This window comes from Pollachius pollachius, assembly GCF_949987615.1.
Source record: "Pollachius pollachius genome assembly, chromosome: 11".
In the NCBI taxonomy this organism is placed as follows: Eukaryota; Metazoa; Chordata; class Actinopteri; order Gadiformes; family Gadidae; genus Pollachius; species Pollachius pollachius.
The window spans coordinates 15,633,695-15,658,207 of record NC_136944.1 but is presented as its reverse complement, the minus strand read 5'-3'; the positions used below and the strand labels follow the sequence as shown (position 1 = coordinate 15,658,207).

The 24,513-nt window shown below is 41.5% G+C and overlaps 1 protein-coding gene across 1 annotated transcript in view; it reads left to right on the top strand.

Annotated features, from left to right (window-relative positions):
• hs3st4 (heparan sulfate (glucosamine) 3-O-sulfotransferase 4) overlaps positions 1 to 24,187 on the top strand; it is a gene marked incomplete at its 3' end in the record, with an annotated part of 59,104 nt that extends 34,917 nt beyond the window's left edge. Inside the window, exon 2 of the mRNA XM_079746500.1 lies at positions 23,524 to 24,187. Coding sequence (XP_079602626.1) covers positions 23,524 to 24,187 — 664 coding nt within the window. The remainder of the gene's footprint in view (positions 1 to 23,523) is intronic.
• Between the last annotated feature and the right edge of the window lie 326 nt (positions 24,188 to 24,513).

Here is a 24,513-nt window from a genome sequence, read left to right as displayed (position 1 = left end):
CATGACTTGGCTCGGAAACCTAATTCGACCGCAAAGGACGTAATCACGACAATTTGTCTTTTGTTTTGCACCTCGGAAAAATGGACACTCTGAAAGCAGATTGTGCAAACCGAGGGTCCGCACTGATGTTACAGCGGGAGGGGCTTCTATAAATGCCGCGGGCATATGTTGGCTGTCCGCACAGTTCATGAACAGGGCATCACGGCTGCTAAGCATTCAACTTAAAGGGGTTGAAGGAACGCTGTTTAGAACATAAGCCAAGGAATGGTAATTGTTATTCCGAAAACAATGATTTCAACCCATGCCCTTTTATAAAAATATTAACATCCCTGGGTTACCTGAAGACATGTAATTTGTTTAATTCTGTCGGACATGGGTGTTGAAATTCGAATGACCTACTTAAATAAACCAGTGTGTATATTGTGACAATCAACCGCCCGTTCAATTCCCTGTATGAGTTTCTTTTCTAGCCTTTAGTTCTTCGATGGATCCCTCTGTCTCTTTCTGTCCCTCCCCCCCCCCCCCCCCCCCCCCCATACTTATGTAGCTCTTAAACATTTATAAAGCTTGCAGAGGGCATGTATAGGCCCATGTGGGCAGAGTGACGAAGAGAGGGTGTGTGGGTGACCCGAGGTGATGTGAAAGCACCTGGCGGGCTCTATGGGTTTCTCTCTCTCTCTCTCTCTCTCTCTCTCCCTCTCTAGGAGGGGGGATGAGTGATGTCAGGAGGAGCATTCAGCCTCCTCTCAGAGTTCACACCCCTATGAAATCGGTGAGAGAGAGGGAAAGAGAGAGAGACAGGCAGTGAGAGAGAGGGAAAGAGAGAGAGAGAGAGAGATTGAGAGACTAGACCATCCTCTTATGACTGCTGAGGAATTATTTTCCTTCTCTGCTGCCAGTCCCAAATGCACCTTTGATCAGCACGTCTATTTTTAAGAAGTACTCCAGTGACATAAAGAGGATAGAAAACGAATAGAACAGAACGCAGTGGAATCTAATGCAATATATATATATATATATATATACACACATATGATGCACATATAGACTCATATAAACACTGTATTATATATATATATATATATAATATATATATATATATATATTAATATATATATATATATACATACACACACATATATGTATATATATATATGTAATATATACACATGTAATATTATTGGTAGTATTAGTATTTGAATACCAATTATGGGCCAACCACAGAGTTCAAGGCACCTTTAGTACATGGCATCTATAGACCAATATCTACCAACCTACGAGGAGGCAGACAAAGACTAAATGCTGAACAGGAGGACCTGGCATCACAATGTCCGTGGCTGTTGGCAAAAATGACCACATTTCGTAGTCTGAATGTGACCAACTTTGGGGCGGTAGGGGGTATTATTGATACTTATATAATTTATCAATATTATTATTTTTGTAGTTTTTGATCCATCATAATTCAGATATGCATGTTGCAATGCATACAATTCCAACTTGTTTGCTTAAAGTCACATATCTGTATTAACATCCTATAGCTGACTGTATTCTAGGGATCAAAAGCCGGCCGAGCGGCGCTGGTTCACGTCACACTGTTGCCCAGCCAGTCAGGGTGAAATGAGGTGGAGGGGACCGATGGTCTGGGGTCAGAACCATCTGAAAGTCTCCCGCCCGCTCACTGGCACGGCCTCAATCTCACACACTGCGAGCAGGTAGTGGGAGGGGCCAAACCCACGGTATCAGACCCCCTCACCACGATGAGACCATCCTGACTACCCTGCCTTGTCTTCTTTTCTTCGTATAATATGTCATCTCGATTTTTTTTTGGGGGGGGGGGGGAATCGAGGCCCCGAGTTCTTTCAACAAACTGTAACTCTTTGATGGTGTTTAATCCGGAACGTCTGCCCATCATTTGTCCATATGGCGCTACCCGTGTCTCACCAAAGGTGAATATTCCAGCAGCCGTTTAAGAACAGCAGTAGTAGCATCTTAAAACATCAAAGATGTTGTTTCTCTCACCCCCCCCCCCCCCACCCCTTGTATCCAGTTGTTCCACTGATTGCTGATTCATGTGCAGCTGGTATGAAGCAACGTGTGAGTTCATGTGTGTGCATGAGCGCGTGTGTGTGTGTGTGTGTGTGTGTGTGTGTTTGGGACTGTGCATTGTGTGTGTGTGCGCACGCACACCCGTATGTGTGTGCGTGTGTGTGTGTGTGTGTATTTAGTGTGTGTGTGTGGGGGGGAGGGGTTGTGCGTGTGTGGTAACAATCTGCCTCAATTCTTTGTTTGCGCTAATACCAAAAATTTTAGCTGGATGTTTCCGAGGGTGCATTTAGTCACACCTCATTTACTTTGAGAACACTTCAGCATGCTCAATTGTTCTGTTTGTTTGCTTTGTTTCAGGGTTTTTTCCCCCTGTTGTTCGTTGTAATATTAATTATTATCTTTTGTTGTTTTTTTTGCAAATCACATAATTATGGCTCACACAACACTGCCTTTCCTGAAACCAATCTTCCCGCACAATTTCTAGCAGAGAAGACGTTTTCCGTCTTTGTCTCTCTCTCTCTCTCCATCTCTAGCTGTTGTGTAGCTGAACCATGTTATTTTGATGTCTCTGCGACGCAAAAGCCCTGATTTGAGCTGTCAAAGCACTCTGGAGACAACATATTATATCGCAGCCATGCCCTTAAATGAGCACTGCGCAAGATTCAGTTGACATTTTCTCCAGTTGTTAATACTTTTTTTAATAATGTAACGCAGGGTTTGTGTTTATGCCGTCATCGATCTACCTTCCCTGATTGCCTCATGCTACTCTAGGCTAACCCTTGAGCGAAGCTCGACAGATTTACTAATTTGTTAGCCAATGTGGACACCGTTTGTGTGTTTGTGTGTGTATGTGTGCGTGTTTGTGTGTATTACTAATCTCATTTCATTATGTTCTCTGGTCAAAACAGCATTAGTGGAACAGTCTAAATCATACAGTGTCTGTTTAAGTACTTGAATCTGTGTGTGCTTCTGTGGATTCATGGAGATTGCAAGAGGTCCATGGTTATATATCATTCCCAGGTTTATCATTTTTAGAAACTTCTTCATCCAAGGGTGTATGTAGCTATGATTGGATTCTACTGATACTCTTCTGAATCTATGTAGGCATATTTCGCATGTGAAACTGTGGAAAAAAACTTGAAACTCCATTTCACAATATTTTAAAATTAGTACTTATAACACACACACACACACACACACACACACACACACACACACACACACACACACACACACAGACAAACACACACATGATTTGTTTTTTGCTGTACTGCACCATGAAGGCCTAACAACCCACACACAGCCCAATAATAAACAGGCAGTTTGGAGCATTCATTCAAAACCAAGCAAATAGTCCCCCATTGGTCATTTCCTTTGGAGGAGAGATCATTTCACTTTTTTGTATGACAAGGTAATCACTTTGGTTCCAAACAAACAGCATATATCCCCTCTAATTGGACTAAAGAGGAAATGAAAGGATTTCCCATGTTTGCTATTGAAATGAATGAATCATCTCCAGCGAATCCGTAAATAAATTGGGCACGCGCCCAACATATCCTTCATCGGCGAAAACATGTTGAAGCAGTTTTATATTATTGAGGAGGCCGTTCATCAAAACGGTTTCCGTAGCAGACTCCTCCTTGCTCGTTTGAGATCAGTGGACGATTCTCCAGAAACAACCTTTATGGAGTAGTGTTCAGAAATGACTTGGGATGAGCATGTATCTAGAAGTGATTAACGCCAGCGTTATTAAGCCCGCATTCGTCAGGGTCCCTCTTTCGATGGGAACGCTGCAGATATCAAGCAGTCGGAGACTATGAACGCATTAAAGAGATCCGATTCCTTTTTTTTGCTTGATTTCTTTAATATCGATGGCTAGTAATTAGAGTCATTAGAGGCTCATACGATTCAATAAAATGGAAAGGCGCCAAGAGAGGAAAGCCTTGAAGCGCACACTGGGCCCACATGCTTTGATGTTCGTCTTGTGAAACAAACACCATATCTGATTTCCTCTGAATAACATTGGTGTCATGTCATCCAAATGTGCATCAAATGTTGAAGAAAGAATAAGATATCTGAATAAAATGACTTAGTGATTGATTACATTATCCATATTATGATAAAATACTGTCATGTCTAGAATATTTATTTTACAATGTTATTATGATTATCGTATGATCACAATGATCATTGCCTTTCTTATATTTTCAGTCTTCAGATCTAACATCAATCATTTCACTGGGGTGTATGTATACAAACCTGTGCATCACTGAGTATCAGACTAGTACAACAAAACGCCACTTGTTTGTCCAGGAAGTCCACAACACACAATTGCTGGGTTTTTCCCCCAAAAATTGGAATGTTGATAATGCCATCATTGAGTTCTCCTCATTCTGCAGGCTCTCTCTCTATCTTTAAACATATGCCTACAAAAAGAGCCGAATATATGAGTATTCTAGACATTGGCTGATGCTAACCCTGTCATGAAAGATACCCTGGTGCGTGGAGCAGCCCATCCCTGTCCCACCTTTTTATCACAGATGCCATGGCTGTCATTTATTCCGGCACACATTTTTCATTTCATAGCATCGTTTCACCCCTAACTCCCTCCCCATACCCCCCTCCAGTACCCCTTCCTCCCAGATTAAGCGATAAGAGTTTTAAAAGTGCTCATGACATGCAGATGATAGACGACAGGGGTAAATAAAGCCTGCAGCTTTGCGCACTTCAGACGCTGACTGAAAGCCGAATTTGCACAGGGGCTGGCGGGGGGATGGGCTGGGTTAGGGTGGGGGGAGGGGCGCTGGGGTATGGGGGGGGGGAGGATGGTGGTGGTGTGATGTCTCCACCAGAGATGAAAGAGGCGGCGGTGGTGGTGTTTCCTTTTTTTAAGGCAGTGAGACATGTTAGCTATGAAAATGACCCCCACCCCCCACAAGAAAAAAAACACAGAGAGAAAAAGATCAGGAAATCTGTGAATTACAAAATTGGAATGCCGTCGTTGTTCTTTCGGGATACCGCCAGAGAGTACATGAAAGGTGTGTGTATATATATATATATATATATATGTGATGCATGGTGGAATACATGTAGACCCGCCATATCTTTGCTTTGGGAAACCATCAAACTTGCGAGTCGATTGACTGACTTTGATACATCATGAAGGAAAAGCTATTTTGAACTATCAAATGCGGATGACGTGATTGATGGTAAATATTTAAATACGTGACAATAGAGTTAATTTGTGTTTTGTAATGGTAATGCTGTTTTTCCGTCTTCGTCTTTGATTTAAGGCGGTGATCACCCTGGCATTTTGAGACAACAACCATACTCTGGATATTGTGAATAAGATTGCCTGGGAATTTGTTGTATTGTTTGACAGGATTTAAGACCACAAAGGATGTGTAATTGAAATGAATCAGCCAACTGCATTAAAGGAAGGAAAAAAGCGAGGCCTGTGTATTTTGACCAACATTATCTTGCACTTAAAAATGTCTTTGGCTTTACGTTTAGCATTTTGAGCCACTTTGAGCCACGATTCACTGTTTCCACAATCAGGGCCGTGTATTGTTTGAAAAGTGAAGCTCGGTTTGAAACAATAATTGACCAAACGTGTCAAGAGTGTGTCAGCTTGCATTCAAAAAGTATTTATATGGTTTATGTCGTTCTGCTTTTATTTATACGTTCAAGTGTTAAATCTAAGTCAACCATATATGTTTCCAAAATATATTCTATTCAACAGCTTTAAGTGAATCAGTTGACTTGGAAATCTTCTGCGAAATATAATTTAAAATGTACTACAATATCTAAGCTAAGTAACAGGCAGTCTAGTTGTTTACACAGTAGTTTCCGTCTGCCTAGTGTATCCAATGCCTTTGGTAAACTCTTGACATATGTTCGCTTGTTTAAACACGATCATCGCAGCCCTCTCAGCGGGCCGCTCTTCCACTTAAACGCTAATGGTTTTTGTCTTTCTGTATCACTGGTTTGCAATACAAAGGAGCCATTACTTGGTCAAATCTAACGTTTTTCAAAACAAAAAAGAGCCAACATCCATATTTAATGACATTGTTTGTTTCTGTCTTCCTGTTCTCCAGAGTGCTATCTCAGCTTGTCCGCACTATGCCATCAGATCACCCACTCCGCGGCCCCTTTCATGCAGCTATCTGCAAGGCTCTTTTAACGTGAGCTTTGGTTGACCTGCAGCGCTGCTGACAGAGAGGAAGCTCAGAGGGAGGAAGGTGGATGTGTTTGTGCATGTGTCTTTGTGTGGGGGATGCCTATATGATTGCATGTATGTGTGTCTGTGTGTGTGTGTTTGTTTGTGTTTTTGTGTGGTGCATGTGTGCAGGTGGAGGTGGGGTAGTATCCAATATGGAAGACAAAGAGAGCCACTGTGTATTACTGTCATAACCAGGCTGTCGCATTGCGAGAGAAACGTCTCTTTTGTTGTCTTGCGGTCGACACATTTACCTTTCATGACACCATCTGTATAGGTTTATTATAATACAATATAGTCTTATCAAACACTGATTTACACAGATATTGAGGTAGGTGGTTGTAGTCGCACTCTCGCCATTTTAGCTATCGCACGGCTGGGAGAAAATTATATACTTGACAGTCAGCCTTTTACTATTTGGGTCATGCAGATAACTCAAAACTATGAAAACAACTTTTTTTCGCAAATGTTTGAAGAAAATAAGAAGATATTTGGTATATGTATTTTAGAAGGTAACCAAAGAGGAAAGGCTTTGCAGAATTCAAAAATGGTAAATCTCCATATTACCTTTAAAATAAACATTCTGATCTCTAAATCAAATTAAGGTTTATCAGAAAAAAACCTTTTTACACCCATACGATTTGACAAAATAATTGGTTTAGACTGCACTTTTGATCAAGTAAATTCTGTCATTATAAGCCATTTCCAAACGTATCCGCTTTTGACATTACAAGTGGGAGTTTCCACCCGGATGCATGATGGTCAGGTTTAGTCCCCAATCGTTTTTAGACTGTTCCAACTATTAGGCTGGATGGATACTCTGGGTGGATACTCACTTTTGATCACAGGATAGATTTGGAAATGGCTTGACTTTACTATCAGCATTTACCTTTTGGTAAAACAGGTGTGTCACTTTAACAGTGTACTAAGGTTGAAGTGCTTTCATTTGAGTGTAATAAGTTATAAGAGTTAGACCCATCTGCTATTTGTGATTGAAATCCACTTCGGGAATATCGCCTGCCTCTACTTGAGCTAATTTAGATTTCCGACCACTCCGGTCTTATTTCTGACCAAATGGGGCATATTTCCGTGAGCGATTCGGGGATCCATATGGCCTGTCAATCACAGGTGGCTGAAATGCAACCCTTAACAATGGCAGAGAAACATATAGAGGAATGGAGCCGAGAGGGCGGGGACATTTGACGATTGCTTAGGTTCATAATCACACTCTTTTCTGCTCTCTCTCTCCGTCTCTCTCTGAAAGCCTCAGATCTTAACTATAGCACCTTTAAGGCTAGCTATACGAACGAACAGACACCAGGGCATGACACTCTGTTAAAGAAAGCAAAGCAGCGGAAATAACAAAGCCTGGGGTGGAATTCACTTCAAATCCCCCCAAAAGGGTTATACGTGCTTCTTCTTTTGCACTCGATACCTTTGTACATGATTTTGATGCGCAGGCCACAAAGGGCACAACACGGAATAGATGTTCACCACACCACTTAGGGGTGAACAGGGTGAGCGTTCCCCGTGACACGTTTCCACTTCCACCACAACACACAGCTCCGGAGCTCCTCTGAACCGCGGAACAATCCAGGAAGCTGACAAAGGTCACAAAGTGTGATTCTAAGCTTCATGAGTTGAACACTTCGCTCCGGCGGAGTTTGACGGAGATCTTCAAAGGAAAAACATCCATCGCTCAGCCAACTAATTGCTGCAAAAAGGGATAGTGCCTGATAACCACTAATGTCTCTCATAGCAATCCAATGGCATATTTATCTTTAATTGGGTGCACAGAGGTTTAGAGTCATTGCTATGCGCTTTACTCCAGATTATATTTTACTGCCTTTTGACTGACATTTTCATCACATTTTTATTCACTAGCCTGGCCTGTCAAGAAAGCTATCAAAATACTAGTCTTTGTGGGTAATAGCCCCTACTGTCTTCTTTGACTAACCTTTTAGAAACCGCCATCTACAATAAAGTGAAGTGTCAGCAATTCAGATAAAAAATGTATCTGGGAGGTAAACTAGCGCAACCACCAATATGTGGTGGAGTGAGATTTCCGGACTATGAGTTGGTAGATTGAAAGGGATGGATAGGAAACATTTGAAAGTCGTCATCTTTCCCTTTTTTTCTGTCCTGTGTTGTGATTGACAGCTCTTAATTGATGGGCTCAAACCTTTGCAGACTTTTTCGGCATGAATGTGAATCATTAAATTATTTATCATAATGCCCTGACATCTTGTTATGTTTTCAGGTGTCAGGCATAATGTAGTTTACGCATTTTGTTGCTTTTTCTATTCATTTTGTGTTTTATGACAAAAGACACACAAACTTCATTTATTTTTCATGTGTCACCAGGGCTCTGCTATCATATCTGGTATGCAAAAACAAACAACAAACAACAACACCTCTCCCAAACGGCCGGACCGCTGTTGAGATCTACAGACATGAAGACGATCTCCTCTAAATAATAAATGTAATGTCAAAAGCATTATAGGTGTTACGTAAAGAACGTGCTGCTCTCTTTTATGGAAGATGATGCAGCTAAATGTTTTTCCGACACCAACAATGAAAGTGAAGGGGAAACAACCCAGATATCCGTGTCAAGTGTGGTAATTTAATTCTCTAAGGTTTTGGTGGAAATAGACTTCCTTTCATCCAAATATAATGACGAGAAAATAGAAAAAGCTGATGCTTGTCTTTTGTTTATTTCTGTTGGGAAGAATCATAATGTTCAATGCATCTAATCATTTTCTTTAAAGTTGTTGTTAAGATATACTTTATATTTTTGTTTCTGTTTATTTTGCTGTATTTAATGTGTTTATGTGGTGTAAACTCGCTCTAAAATGGGCATTGGGGCGAAATAATTCCATTTACTTAGTCTTATAATTCCCCCACATAAATGATTCATTCTCATACAGTTTACATTCTAAACTAAGGCATCATATTCTAAACCAACCACAACCTCTGTCCTATTCACCGCATAATACCAGACAGAGGCAGAGGAAAACAATACAGTCAACAACCAATAAAAGGGAGGAAAAAAAAAAAATCCAATTGGACATCAATTGACTGTCATCCCAGTCAGTGGCTGGCTGCTGAGAAACGTGCGATTTCTGTCAGGAAAACAGGCCATATTGATCAAGCAGGCTCCAAAAAGTTGTCCGATATTATCCATGATGGACGCCTGATTAGATTACCAGATCGTCTTAAAGACCCCCAAAATAAAATACCCTCCCCTCTGAATAATTCACTGTGTTGATTAACTGTCCAGTAGCATAAGCACACCTATTATTTATAATATATATCATAATCATCCCTGACAAGATCTTGCTAGTTAGAAGTCGTCACCGAAGGTTTCACGGTGACACGCCTACACAGGCTGTCCTCTAGTCTCTAACGGAGGGCGTCCTCTTTACTCGGGTTTGTTTGCTTGTTGTTGTTTTGGTTCATCGACGTCTAGTGCAGCTCTCATGCTGTGATTTAATCAGAATGGAGAACAAAGTCCTGCAAGGATAAGAGAAATGGAGACACATGGGTGCAGATTTAAGAAAAGTGGAATTGATTTATTCAGAATCATGTTATTTTAGAGATGATAGCACGCACGCACACACACACACACACACACACACACACACACACACACACACACACACACACACACACACACACACACACACACACACACACAGACACACACACACACACACACAGACACACATTCACAGTTAAACTCAATGCACAGTTTGGAATTGTTCAATAAGGGTATTGTGCCTTGCATTTAATATTTTGTATATTGTTTTGGCATACTCCATTCATATATATTTGTGTAGCTTTACAAATATGTTTCTAGCTTATCTCATGCAGCAATTGCAAGTTGTATTTGAGGGAATAGCGAAAGAGATTTGCCTATAGTGGCCTCAGTAAACATTAAGACATCACAATAACAAGGGAATGCCTAAACATCTTGGCATCAGGGCCCAAGATTTATCAATGATACAACTCACACACATTCTTCTCTTGCCTTAATTATCTTGTCCTAGAAATGTATGAGGCAGTTATAAATCGTATATATATAGATATATAGATATATCACGTGTATATATAGATGCATTTCGCAAACATTCCTTTATCTCCACTTTAGCCTTCAGCCATCACATTTTTACGTGAAGGAAAGGTAATTGATATATGCGTATGTGCTAAAGTGCTGTGTGTTTCAATGAAGCCTTACTGTCCAAGTGGCCAATTATGTGTTGTGTGAAATACTGGTCACACTGGGTTGGGTTGTCACTCAGTCAGAGCTAATGAACTGCCAATAGAAACAGCAGTTTTTATTTTCTTTTTCTTTTTTTAAAAGAAGAAACTTAAAAAAATAGCAATGCTTCCTCCTGCAAGTGCGAAGATTTTTAGCTCATTAATTGATGAGGCAGTCATCAGCAGAAACGTAAGGGGATAATGTAACTCGTCACACCTCATTCCACCTGACTCTGTGCAGCGCTTTGCAGCCCCACAGCATGTGATAAGCTCAGGCACATGCATGCATTAACAGAACTGTGTTAACACAAATAATGTATGGCACATTGAAGCTGCCGTTGCACTCAGCCACACTAAGATGAAGGCTCGTCTCGGTGTTGCAGCTGTTGAGATTCAAACGCCCCGTCCAAGCGAGAAAGCATCAATGATGAGCAGAGGTGTTATCGTATGGGAAATCTCATAAACATGCATTCAACAGTACACTTTGACTTGGACAAACTTTTAATTCAAGTATAAACTCAACATTTTATTCAGGAAGATATTGCCTCTCTTGTTAAAGTGATATAAGGGCATGATGTCAAACACAGCTTGGATCATAGCCAAGCCGTTCATGACCAATGACATCGTAGTGTCATATTATCCGTTACATCACACAGCATCTGTCAAATCACTTGTCGATGCATGCAGTTTTTTTTACGTCACAGGCACATTTTCACCCATGTACTCCGGGTGTTGCGGACGCTTTCATGACAAGATGTTATGACAAGGTCTTCCTCGCAACTGTCAATGAGGGCTGACATGTCCCGCATTGTGTTCTGGTTGGCACACGTGTTATGGCAGATGACATGCCTGCCTTGGTCAGTATATATATATATATATATATATATATATATATATATATATATATATATACCCAATGTATATGCATATACCCACACACAACCACGCATAAGTGACTAAACTGGAGTTATGATCATGATGAGAAATGAGAAACTGTAAAAATGAGTGAGGGGTATTTAATTGCGGTGGTTCCTATAGACCCTGTTAGTGTTATAGACACTACTTCCCAGTGAGGTGATCCAATGTATGCTGTTTTGTATGCTGTGCAACCTTATTGTTCAATTATTTAATTGTTGAAGACATAATGGAACATAACATACATAATAAGGCAATAGGCTGTCACCAGAAGTATCATGTCACCTTAATCCTCTGAGGTTAAGTAAACCCCCGTTTTAGCAGTAGAACTTGTACAGCATATGGGATTAGCTGCCATGTCATAAAGGTTTTAGAAAAAACGAAAATTCATGGGTTCAATAGGAGAAAATGCAGGGGCCGTCAAGTCTTGTCAAAGACCTCGGCACACTCGCTCAAGCCAGGGTGCACCACCAATGAAAAAACATGCCTTTGGAAAGAGACTTCACGGCGGACATAGCATCTAGTTTTATCAAGAATTTCCCAGATGGAACAGCTCTATATATTTTTGGTCGAAAATAACACAGATATGTTTTTTTAAACAGTGATTTTGGGGTTCACTTTGAAATAAACCTAAATCGTAAAAGTTCCTCCAATCAGAAATACAAAATCAAAAGTAGAATAGTACAATGTTCCTTCAAATGGGTATGGAGTATATAATGTAATTGTGTCACATACTCAAGAGCACGTGTCCCTCGGAAAGACCGTTGCCCTCGATGGTTTTTGATCACTGGAGAATGTCTATTACCCTTTCTTGAGCAGTTGTGCTGGTAAGTTTGGTCTATCTTCTGCATTAGATATGCTTCATTTCTCAGGCATGCAATCGCATTATTATCAGGAGTGGTCGACCAGCCACCACCAATAAACAATCTCAGAGATGAAATGAAACAAAGCCAGATGAGCACGTGCATGTGTCCAATAGCTATTGCCTCAAAGACACTAACAGGATAAAGTATTAAATATGGTGCCATTTAATATGATAATCTTGTGGATTACTGAAATCTGCAGCATGGTTATTTAAATGCACACCTGACTATTGTTCTCAAATACTCTAATACACTATTAAATCTGACACACAGATAATCTCAATTAATCTATCACAACCATGCTGCCACAAATGTGTTATGAATGAAGGTTAACAAAGAATTGTATATTTACTTTTTTATCTGGATGTGTTTTAAGGGATAAGGTTAGGCAACACTCACTGCCAAATGTTTTACAAATGCCAAATAATATTTTCACGAGCTACGAATATTATTTACATATTATTTATAGTGTTATTTTTTCACGAGATGACTCACAAATCCGATCAATTTTCCCAACAAGCACGTTTCCACACAATAAGAAACAGATGTTTCACACATCCTATTTGACTACAGCCCTCCCCTTCTGACGAGCTTAAAGTGTTTCAGTGGCTCTTTATTGCACGTTTTACCTTTCTAGGTCAATCATTCTCTCGTACATAACGCATAGTGCATCTAAAAGCTTCATGCGAGGAGATAGAGGCAATGCAGTCGTAGGCCCAATCTGCTGGGCTTTCATGGATGTCATGCATAAACTATTTTATATATTTTGGTGTAACAATTATATTTATAGTCGAGGCCATTGAACAGGCATTTGACTTACAAAAATACCTCAAGACATCTCTTTTTTTGGCTTATCCTTTTACAAATAGAAGGCCGTCGTCTTACACAAACTGCTTCTTGTTTGGCCTCATCTTTCTCGTCATGCGGAGGACTTCATGCGCTGTTGAAAAGACTCTGTTCAAACTATATTGATCTATTTTTATTTTTGATTTGTTTTTCTTCTTTCTTTTATCCAGCCAATGGCATCAATTTAGAAATGAAGACTCGAGAAGAAAATCATTCTTCGGCACAAATAAAAGTAAAAGGCATTCAAAAGGATCCCGTTTATATTTAGTTGTGTTCCGCTCATAAACATTTGGCACATTCTCCTTTAATCTCTCCCTTTGGCAGCGGGGGGATTACACAAGTTAATCTGTGTATCTCTTAAACATTATCCTGCATTTGCGATGTTTGTTCATAGCGGACTCACTCGCAGTGTCAGACTACCTCTGCCAGGGGGATTAGGGCTTGTGTACAGGGGTTTACTGGAAGCGCTTAAACAAGCTGCTCTGAGACCTCCAGGGGCTATACCAAGATCCCTTCCAGGATTACCCCTCATATCTTCACCCATCTTTTCCTCGTGGTAAATCAAGCCGGTGGCTCGGCGATTCCTGTAAGCCATTTAGTTTCCTCCTTTCACTTTTTCTTATTTACAAGTAGAGGTGTTGTTTTCATTCCAACGTTTCCCGAAAAGATAACAATCAGCCTCGCAGCCTTTTTTTTGGGGGGGGGGCTGGGCACGGTAACCATTGACAATAAAGGACGAAGTGCCTACGAGAGATAAAAAAACTGAGAGAATTTAAATTTTTCTATATTAACAGATTATTGGGAGAAACTACCCGTAGGATCATGGTTTACTAAGTCGTGTACTTGAGGGCAGTAAAAATGAAAAGGCAAATGCCATGCTCTGATCCTGGGGGTCATGAAATATGGATGGCAGCAGAAATGGGCTTGGAGAAAGAGCTCCGCTGGTGTTATGTTGAGCCTGTCCAGTACAGGGTGAGACATCAGGTCTGCCTTTTTTCTTCTTTTTCACAGTCTGTTTTTTTTTTTTTTTTTGCTTTTACACAAGGCTCCTTCCCTTGTGCGTTAAAGGCTACACATTTTTTTTGTAATCCCTCCAATCTTTTGAAGGTGGAAACCTCTGCAAGGAATTTCAAATGACACCACCTCTGAGATACGAGTGCCGAGTACATATAGGTCTCGTAGAGTTCTCAGAGAATATCTCTTTATATGGTCATCGCAAATCGATTTACCCCCGTTTGCCCTATCTTCAGCTGCGTTAACTTTGCGTGTGTTTTTTACCCGTTGCACTCATATATGCGTATACCGACACATACAAGACTATGGGGGACTTTTCTGTGCAAGTTGAGTAAACCTCAAACTTCAATAAGTGTTTGCACTGAAGCAACAGCCGTAAATAGTGCATATCCTGACATCCTTATAAGCTGAAACAAGGAACACAAGTCATTCTTACATAAGTGTTTCATGTTGATATACACAAGATAAGGCTATTAAATGAGAACAGGCCTAGAGCAATTTCAACCGGCCGGAGCCATTTATGGTGTTACTAAATATATAGATGTTTTCTATTCGTAAGAGAATGTTATATTTAGTAGCAGTTAAACCGTGACACTGTAAGTAACTCCTTCTTTCAGCTTCTTATATACTGTATGTCTTCTACTCTCAAAAGGAAACTGGCTGACATTTACAAATAGGAAAGAGAAGCTGTAACACTTTCTAATAACATTAAGAAACAAGTTAGCCTTTAGTTAATGATGACCTAAAATTAATAATTAAAATATAAATATTTATTTGTCCCACTTGTGATGCCATGAGAGGGTCGATGTTGACATGGCTTTAATGTGAACAAATACTGTGTGGTAAAATAGATCTACAAATTATTATTTATGTTTTGTTAATGATTATTTCATCATAAACAGAAGGATCATAAGTTATTACATGTTATTATAAAGCGCAACCACAAAAGTTTGCTTGAAACCAGAGCCAAAAACCCCCCACAGTGGACCGGTTTAACTAATGGCCTTCCTGAGCCAGTTAGTCCTGAGTCCATGGATACTTATGCACTGCATGTCCCTCTGGATAAGTGTCTCCTACTATTATGTCCTCATTACTTCATCATTACTGTTTTATTAAATGCATGTTATTAAGAAGCATGAAGCACAGCATTAGCAAGTTGGGTATCTTCAGCTCAATCATGCCAACAGGTTAGACAGGAGAGGCATTGGGTGGGAACCCAAAGCCTTTCAGCTGGGATTCAAACTCCTAACCCACAAGACCCCCTCTAAGTTATACCATTGCAAATACAATATATATAGAAAAACAAACTAGAAATACATGATTACGAGTGATAAACAAGGGTTTACAAGCCCGTTTGGCAATTTTTTGTTTTCCGGCCGACTTGAATTGAGCAATCTGTGCCAGCTCTGGCACAATTTGGATTAGCCAAAGCCCCACAGATAGGTCAGCTGAGCTCTTAATGGAGCAGCTTATGTCTCGCCTACGTGATTATAACATTCTTAGCAGCCTATTCCCCTTCCGTCCAGATGTTCCACCATCAACATCCAGGCCTTTGCTCTTTGAACCCTATATCAATTTACCATTCCGTCGTCTTTCCATTTGAGTGTATATTTACAAAGCGCACGTTGGCGACTTAGTATCTATACTCCTACGCCTCGACGTCAATTGCAAGACGCAATATAAAAAATGTTGAATTTATTCAACTTTTCCGTTGAATACGGGCGAAAAAAAGTATGGATTATTCTAATACCCACATGCTCCTCTGGATGGTTTCATGAGCATGTTAAACCAATCGCATTCCTTTATATACTGTAAAGTACACCAAATGTCGACAATTTACACGTCTACAAACATCGAAAGTTAAACCCCTTAATGTATAAGCTCAATAAATCGTATGTTACAGTGATCAATATGTTACAGTCACTAGAGCTCAAATAACCAAGCAAGTATCAAGACACGTCCTGTCAGTGTTATTTGTATAGTCCTTAATCACAGTCAGAGTCTCAAAGGGATCACAGGCCCACGCTTTTTGACTGAAGGTCTGAAGAATTCCCCATAACCCAAAGGGCAGAAACCTTGAGAAGGAAAACGGCAGACGGATCCCTCCTTCCAGGGATGATTAGGAGTGCAATGGCTGCCAAATAGGTAGTCCCTTATGTGTCCCTGTGATCCGCATGAACACATTACATTGGTCTTCTTTAAACGACTTTCCAATGTCATTCATGAAAAACACACTGATGCTTTGTTGAAACGCTGGGAGACAAACTTTTGAACGTTACAAGATGTCGCCATGTTTGGAGTGCCTTGCACCACGGATAAAACCGAGTCAGAGCCAAAAGAGGGGGGGTTCTCAGATTTTCTTTGATGTTTTTCACCATCATAATCATCATCATGGACTCATGCATGAGTACTCGGCTAATTTCCTACATCCGATACGACATCGGAAAAGTGGCTAAAATGACCAATGTAGTTTAGTCCCCCGCCATCTGCTAGGGAATCCTAATGTGACCCATTCGCTGTGTTCCTACCTGTGGTTCCTACGAAGCACAGATGGGCAAGAACAAACCAACGCAGCAAGGTCTGTCTTCTAATAAGATTCAATTAGTAGAAAATAGGAGATAATGTGTTGAGAACATCTATCTTGACTGTATATGCTAGTGTTTCATGTCCAGCCCTCATAGGCAAACACAGTGTAAATGCAAAACACAGTGTCCTTATGTTTTTTTATAAGCCAAACTATTGACTAACAGGCAGTTTGCCGTTACGTTCATATGTAAAGAGACACCTTGTTTTTAACAGCTGACTTTTCTGTTATGAAAAATAGGTAATATCAAAATGTATAACAATGTCATTTATTTAACATTTATTTACGCACAAATACTCTAAGTGAAAGAAATTAACCTTTGATATATGGCAGTTTTTCATTGGGTTCATTTTTTTACCTTGCTATTCTGTGTTGCTTAAACTTTGGGTTGTATACTGATTTATTTAGCTTCCATGATGTTTGATGTTCAAATACCTTACACACAATACACAATACATTGCAATACATCTGCTTCGATATCTCAGCTGTTACAGCGTCTACTCTACAGCCGGGAAATGTGTGATTAGATGGTTACCGGACTCTTTTTTCTCCAGTCAAAAAAACCTGTTCATGCTCAAACTGTCATATTAATTGGTTCTGCTTAACTGAGCCACACAACCTGAATACGAGGATGTACACGTAAAGCATTTCATCAGACGCTCTCAGTCATGGCTTCCAAATACAGGTTGAAATATTTTCTGTTTAAATCTATTGGGGTGTGATCCGATGGTGTTTGGAGGAGGTGAATAATATTGAGTTGTTTGGGATGCTTTATTCAACTTCACAGAGAGTATATAATGCCTGTGCACACCAGCATAGTTTAATGATCGGAGTGTTTGCCTCCTGGCCTGGTAGGGTCCGGGTTTGAGCCCAAATGAATGCTAACCTGTAGGCATCCTTCAGCAAGAGACCCTAATGCAACCTGTCCATGAATAATCTGCTAAATGACTGAATAGGATATTACTTGGGGCTGTGAAAAGTCACCTGAAATGTCCTTTGGAAAACAGGCTTGAACTTCCACAGCAGAAAACTTTCTCGATGGAGAGGGGTAGGTATTCTGGCGTAGATGCAATTGCACTTTGAACACTGCACATAATGAGGGAATGATTAGTTACATTAACGAGACTGTTATTCGCTGCAGTTGTTTGCTCGTTTTCTGGAGTGGAAACATCAATAAGAGAATATTGAGGACGATTGTGATGACACTGCATGGTGGCAGCCCGAAGCTCCCTCTCTGGCTCATCAGAAGACAAATCAACACCAACGCATAGATGCACACACTCATAGATGCACACACACACACACATTTTCTCAGACACCCTCACACACATGAATGGACACACATATACACATACAAATACACGTTCACATACACATACACATTCACATTCACATACGCATTCACATACACATACACACACAGACACACATAGCAGCAGAAAAAATTAACATAAGAAATGAGTGGCTTTTCACTGCCATTGCATTTGAGCGCATGATAAACTGTATTGTAAAAGTAATATTTTTAGTTTCATTTCTGACATCAAAAAGAGAGAAAGACAGTAGGCCCGACCGTGAAAGTCATAATCTGTGACAGATACCCAGCTTGAAGAGCGCACATATAATAATAGTGGATATATGATGTGTGATGCTAAGACATCAACGCTAGCAAAAAAATTAGCTTTTTGCTAACCAGTTGATTTGGACTATTGTTGACTAACGATGCGGCATACAGCCTATACTATGAGTGAAGTGCTTCTCTCTCCCTGGCTGTTCTTCGTTCCATAACGTGTACACTATGTCCAAAGGGCATGCGAGCATCGCCTCAGATCTCGCTACTGCAGTCTGGCGTTGCTGGTGGAGCGTAGAGGGTGGGTGGCGTGGTGGTGGTGGTGGTTTCGGGGGGAGGGGTAGAGTGGAGCATGCCCATCGTTGGAAGTGGGATGGTCTTTGGGGGGATCTCAGGAAGAGAGTTGGGAATAAGGGGGTTTTGATCGAGACCAGCTGTCCTTTCCGTCCTCAACGGTTCTTGTGAATAAAAACTCCCTCGTTATGGGAAGTATAATAGGCTGATTTGCAGTTGGAAGGCTGTTCTGTTCTATTTAAATTCGACTCTGGGTTTTGTTTTTTCACAGGTGTTGGATTCTGTTTATTTCTTTCTTTCTTAACTCACGGAAGTCCACCTCAGTGCTAAAGTAACAAGAGGAGAAAAGTGTGATTATTCTTTGTCAACAACCAGCGGACAATTAAAAATCTGCAATCAATCCAGTGTTTACTTAAACCATGGCTCTCTGTGAAGGTCAAAATGCATTGTTTTGCTCGGTCTTAATCATGAGCCCCCTACCTGTTCATATCTGCTGGAGGAAGGACTCACTTTGCCAGTGTTTCTTCATGCCGTCGCAAACACAAAACACTATGCATCTTGCGTCTTCACCATAATCTTTCCACACTCTCACCTTCTCACTCTAAATGTCAATATATGCTTCTGTATACCATATGCTATATATACATTTGTATATACTTACTATCCCAAGGATCATTGTTGAGTAAACTAAAGAACACATACAGTATGTACATAGATTATTTCATTTTCTAGGTACATTGTTCTGTTGATGATGTTATAGTAAGAGTTTCCTTCTTTCGAGCTCGATAGTGTTTTTTGAGTTTGTTGTATTTTTACTTTGTTAGATAACTTTCCATAATGTTCTTTCTTCACTTAACATGCCGCCAATGTAATTAAGACATGTCTAATAAGGCCAAGGAGCTTATGTTCATTATCTCGTTCTCATTTCTCATTAAATTCATCCTAATCATTACATTCTTTCCCCAAGAAATGCTATGAAACCTGGAATCTTCTGGAAGAAAAGGTTATTGCATGTAGCGTGTAGACACACTGAGAATTTCAATGGATCTAAAGGCAAGCCAGCCAGAGAACCTTGATCTAAATGAGACTGGGGAGCGATTATTTTCTGCCAGTGCTGCTTTTCAGCAGGAGCCTTTTATATACGGCAAGAAGGCAAGAAACAGCTATTTATATGTATGGCATCATATAAATTAAGGTGATCGCTGAGCTCATCACAAGCTGAAAAATACTCCCCTCTCCTCCTGCTAGTTTGACAGGATGTAATGAATTGTTGTGGTAAATACTGCACCTTTTGCAAGGGGCAATTTAGATAGAGGTGTTCGTTGCGAATTAGAGTGGTAAACAACTCAAGCGTCGTTGCAAATGTGTTAATGTCTTACTCTGCGTTTTTAACCCTGTGTTAGCCTAATCGTGTTCAATAGACACCTCTAGAAATGTATTTGGTTATTTTCTTATCTCTCATTACCCTTATTTTATGCACACTGTTCGTTTGGTTGAAACGAAAGTTACCTCCGTGTTTAAACTTTATCAGGCAAGAAACTTTGGTTTCACTTTCCTTGTACTCTCGAAGCTGAAACTTTTTTAACACAGTGGGTGGCAGTAAGTTCCAAATGAAGGAAGAGAGGAAAGGAAGGAAAGGAAGGAAGCTCATCTTCATTTGTCACACTTCATATTCTCTCTCCGAGAGCGAGCTCATCTCTCTAGATAAAGGCACTGCTGCCTTTATCTCACTGTGTGTGTTTACGTGTGTGTATGTGTGTGGTGCAACCACACAGGAAGCAGAATCGGTAGGCCTATGTGCCATTGTTTTTGGTCGTCCTGAGTAAACAGCAGATGGTAAGCAGAAGCTCTTTAGCGCTATGCATTTTATTTGTCTACCCACCTGAATGACCTGTGTGGAGCTCAGCAGCTGATGCGGAGAGTTAACCTGTTCCTGTTGTTTACTCCGGTTCCAGTAGACTGCAAGGCCGGGCGCAGTCATTTTCCACGCACCAGGAAATGAGCTTGTTTATCAGCGTTTTGTTTTAGTTTTTTTTAAAGCTCCACCTGTGTTCCCGCTGACATTTAAGGTGTATCAACCATCCGTGACTGATTTTCAATCAACGGCGGACTTGGCTTACGGAAAATAAATAACAAGAGAAATTTTCATTTTTGTAATTAAACATATAATGAGCACTAAAGCCATTCAGTCGAATGCAAACGCTTTCATAAAGGTAACCTTGGGCATTGTTCATCTGGCCTCCGTCGATTTGATGTGCTCCAAAGAAGCGCGGTACATTTCCACTGATTTCCTTCCGGTTGGTATACATTGAAAAGTACATTGCGGGGCTTGTTTCAAGGTGACCCCACATTGACCATGTATATCAACTCAGAGGGGGAGGGGGACGGGACTACGACGACGACACTGTGCCTATTTCTCGCTGTCGTTTTTTCTCTCCATTCTCCTGCAACCTATCCGCCTCTACTCTACACTTGCATCTAAATAGCCAATGCATTGAAAGGTTAGAAAAGACCTTGCAAGGTTAGGACAAAATCTTCCGTGATTCATTACCGTAAGGGAAGAATAGTGAGCCATTGATGGTATATAATGAAAACTAATACTCCTTCCAGTCGCAATGCTGCAACGTGGAGGCGAGATATGTTTAATATCCCATTACAGGCCAAGAGGTAGGAACAGTTATCTGGTGTCTGGAGACAAACATAATCCATAGGGAAATTACCCATCAGGAATGCAATACAGCTAGTGAGACGCAATTACCAGGCCACTCTTGTGACTAGCAGTACAGCCCCTCCGCCCCCCCGTCCCATAGTATCCGTCGGTGCATGTTTGTCGGCCGGTCGATATGTGCATAACAGTAGCCGAGTAAATTGGATTTTAGACAGGAGAACAGTAAATTTAGAATATGTCCAAGTTGCGAATGATTGATGTCACTATACGGTTTACATATCCTCCACTACTAGGGCCGTTGTGTGAAAAACATGGCGTAGTAAATATTGGACATGGGACTGGGTACTTAAAGGAAACTGCCCTTATTTGGAGAAACGACAGTATTTAATTGCGTAGGTTCAGAAGGAAACAGCCATTTTTTGGGAGGGGTTTTGTTTGTACTCTGGCAACATTTCTTTTATATTATAAAATGATTGAAAAAAGGGAATAAATAGGGATTACATTCTTTGTTTTTAGACGATATTGTAGAGTCGAAGCGCGACTGTTTGCCCTCAGTAAATAAACGCAGCCTCTCACAGACATAGGATTTAATGTGCCTATTTAGCGCAGAATCGCACAACTTTTAAATAAAGAGAGCACTAACGGCAGAGAAGTAGGGAACATCAGTGTGAGCTATGCTACTTCTTCGCTGGAGGCAAATCCAAGCGCCACACTTACTGATGCGAGAAAAAAACGAAAACGCAATGAACTTTGTATGTCTTCGGCATTGATTTTTATTTTCATTCTCGGAGACAGAGTTGTACAGTTCTTTTGGTAATAAACAACAAAACGAAAGCAGATTGCCTCCACGGGATCCACAAGATCCTCTATTCTATTTCCCATCTCGCTGAAAAAAAAAGGAATAAGACATAACAACACTGAATCTCATCATCACTCACTGTATCCGATGAACTGTCCTTAATCCGAACTAAAGAGACGAATAAGCAAAAAGAAAAATCGCAAGAAGCCCCCCCCCCCCCCCCCCCCCCTCCACAACACAAAAACACACCGACGCACACACAATGGCGAACAAGCACATGTGAACCCTCGACTGTGTGTTGAGCCTCTCATGCATAATAAATGCATGACAAAACAATACCCCAGGCACCCGAGCATTAATGATATGCACTGAACTCATTATTAAAGTTCCCCAAACAGCTCCTGGAGTAACGCAGATGGCGTCAATTAAGCGATGAGCATACTCCGTCATTTCATCTTCTTTCTTTTATCTCTTGATTATGACTCTGTGGCTGTAATTAGCTGTATGTTTTTTTTTTTCCCTTCTTCTTCTCCTCCCCGCGTGAAATAATGTCTGATAGTTAATTTCACTCGTAATTCCCTGAAAATAATTAACTGCTCGGTAATTGTATCACAGTCGCTGTCACTGTATAACCTTGGCTGATGTGCTCTCCACAACACGGCGGTGGTAGAACACGCTCTAATCCTGTGGGGTTAGGGGGTGTTTGACTCCCGAGTCTGAGGGTTCCAAAACCCCAAAGTCTGCTGTCCTTTTAAGACGTGTATCTTGACACGGTTAAGCGTGTTGTCATGGATAAGAGTACCTGCTAAGTCAACTTTTTCTGCTAGTGTACCCCCTCTAACATGTTTTTTCAGCTGAGTACCCCTTTCACTGGCACAAAACAATTTTGGGAGATTTTTTTGTAATGTATGTGCCTTCTATTTGGCAGTGTGCACACATGAACATTAAAAGGGGATACTAAATTTAGTGAGAAACATGGGCTTGTAGATCAGGCAAATGTAAATTTTTGGCAGGTTTCTCCCCACTAAAGTAGCACGATGCCAGGGGAGGGTCAGATCATGTAGAGGTGATATATTCTTCCTGAAAACGACGACATTTTGGTGTTTCTGGATGCACCTTCTTTTTCACTCATTCTCCTTTCTCCTTGTTTGCGAATGACATTTCAACCACTTGTACATTTTCAAAAATGTATATTGTCTAGTTTTCAGAATTGAAACTTGCTCAGGCTGGAAAAAAGACGATTGTTAACTTTATATTGATTATTACAATTATTTTTCCATGTTCTGAGTACCCCCTGCAGTACGCCCAAAGTACCCCTAAGGGTACGCGTACCCCCATTTCAGAACCACTACGCCGACCAACTCGACGGAGTCACGATTTTGGGTAGGGGGAAACCCTGCACTGATCTTCCACCATCTGACGTATATTTTCCTTCTGTGTTTTCTCAGAGACCTGATGCCGTCCACCCTTGAGGGCCAGATCACCATGGAGAAGACGCCCAGCTACTTTGTGACCAACCACGCGCCCAAACGCATCCACACCATGGCCCGGGACATCAAGCTCATCATCGTGGTGCGCAACCCCGTCACCCGCGCCATCTCCGACTACACGCAGACCCTCTCCAAGAAGCCCGAGATCCCCACCTTCGAGGTGCTCGCCTTCAAGAACCGGACCCTGGGCCTGATCGACGCGTCGTGGAGCGCCCTGCGCATTGGCATCTACGCGCTGCACCTGGAGAGCTGGATGCAGTACTTCCCGCTCGCGCAGATGCACTTTGTGAGCGGCGAGCGGCTCATCGTGGACCCGGCGGGCGAGATGGCCAAGGTGCAGGACTTCCTGGGGCTCAAGCGCATCGTCACGGACAAACACTTTTACTTCAACAAGACCAAGGGGTTCCCGTGTCTCAAGAAGCCCGAGGACAGCAGCACCCCCCGGTGCCTGGGCAAGTCCAAAGGGAGGACTCATCCCAGAATAGACCCGGACGTGATCCGCCGGCTGCACAAGTTCTTCAAGCCCTTTAACATGATGTTCTACCAAATGTCCGGACAGAACTTTGAGTGGGAGCTGGGGGAGGCGGCCGGGCCCGGGGCGCCGCGTAGCTCTCAGGACTAGCAGGGGCCTAGCAGTGCTAGCGTGCTAGCAGTGCTAGCTGGCTAGCGGGCACAGCAAAAGATCAGCCACACCACCAGCCTTCTTAATGACATTGACCTCTTCATCACGCTTGCTCTCTCTCTTGTCGCGAGGGTGCGCCCGAGCACCTACTGTTACTCACCTGACGTGTTCCCCCCGCGGTCACGCCCTGTCTGTATCCATGAGCAAAGAGTTTACTTGACATGCTTTTTTCCTCCAGCCCTCCCACCCTGTCTCTCCCTTCCCCCCTCTCTCTCTCTCTCTCTCTCTCTCTCTCTCTCTCTCTCTCTCCCCCTCAACTCTTATGT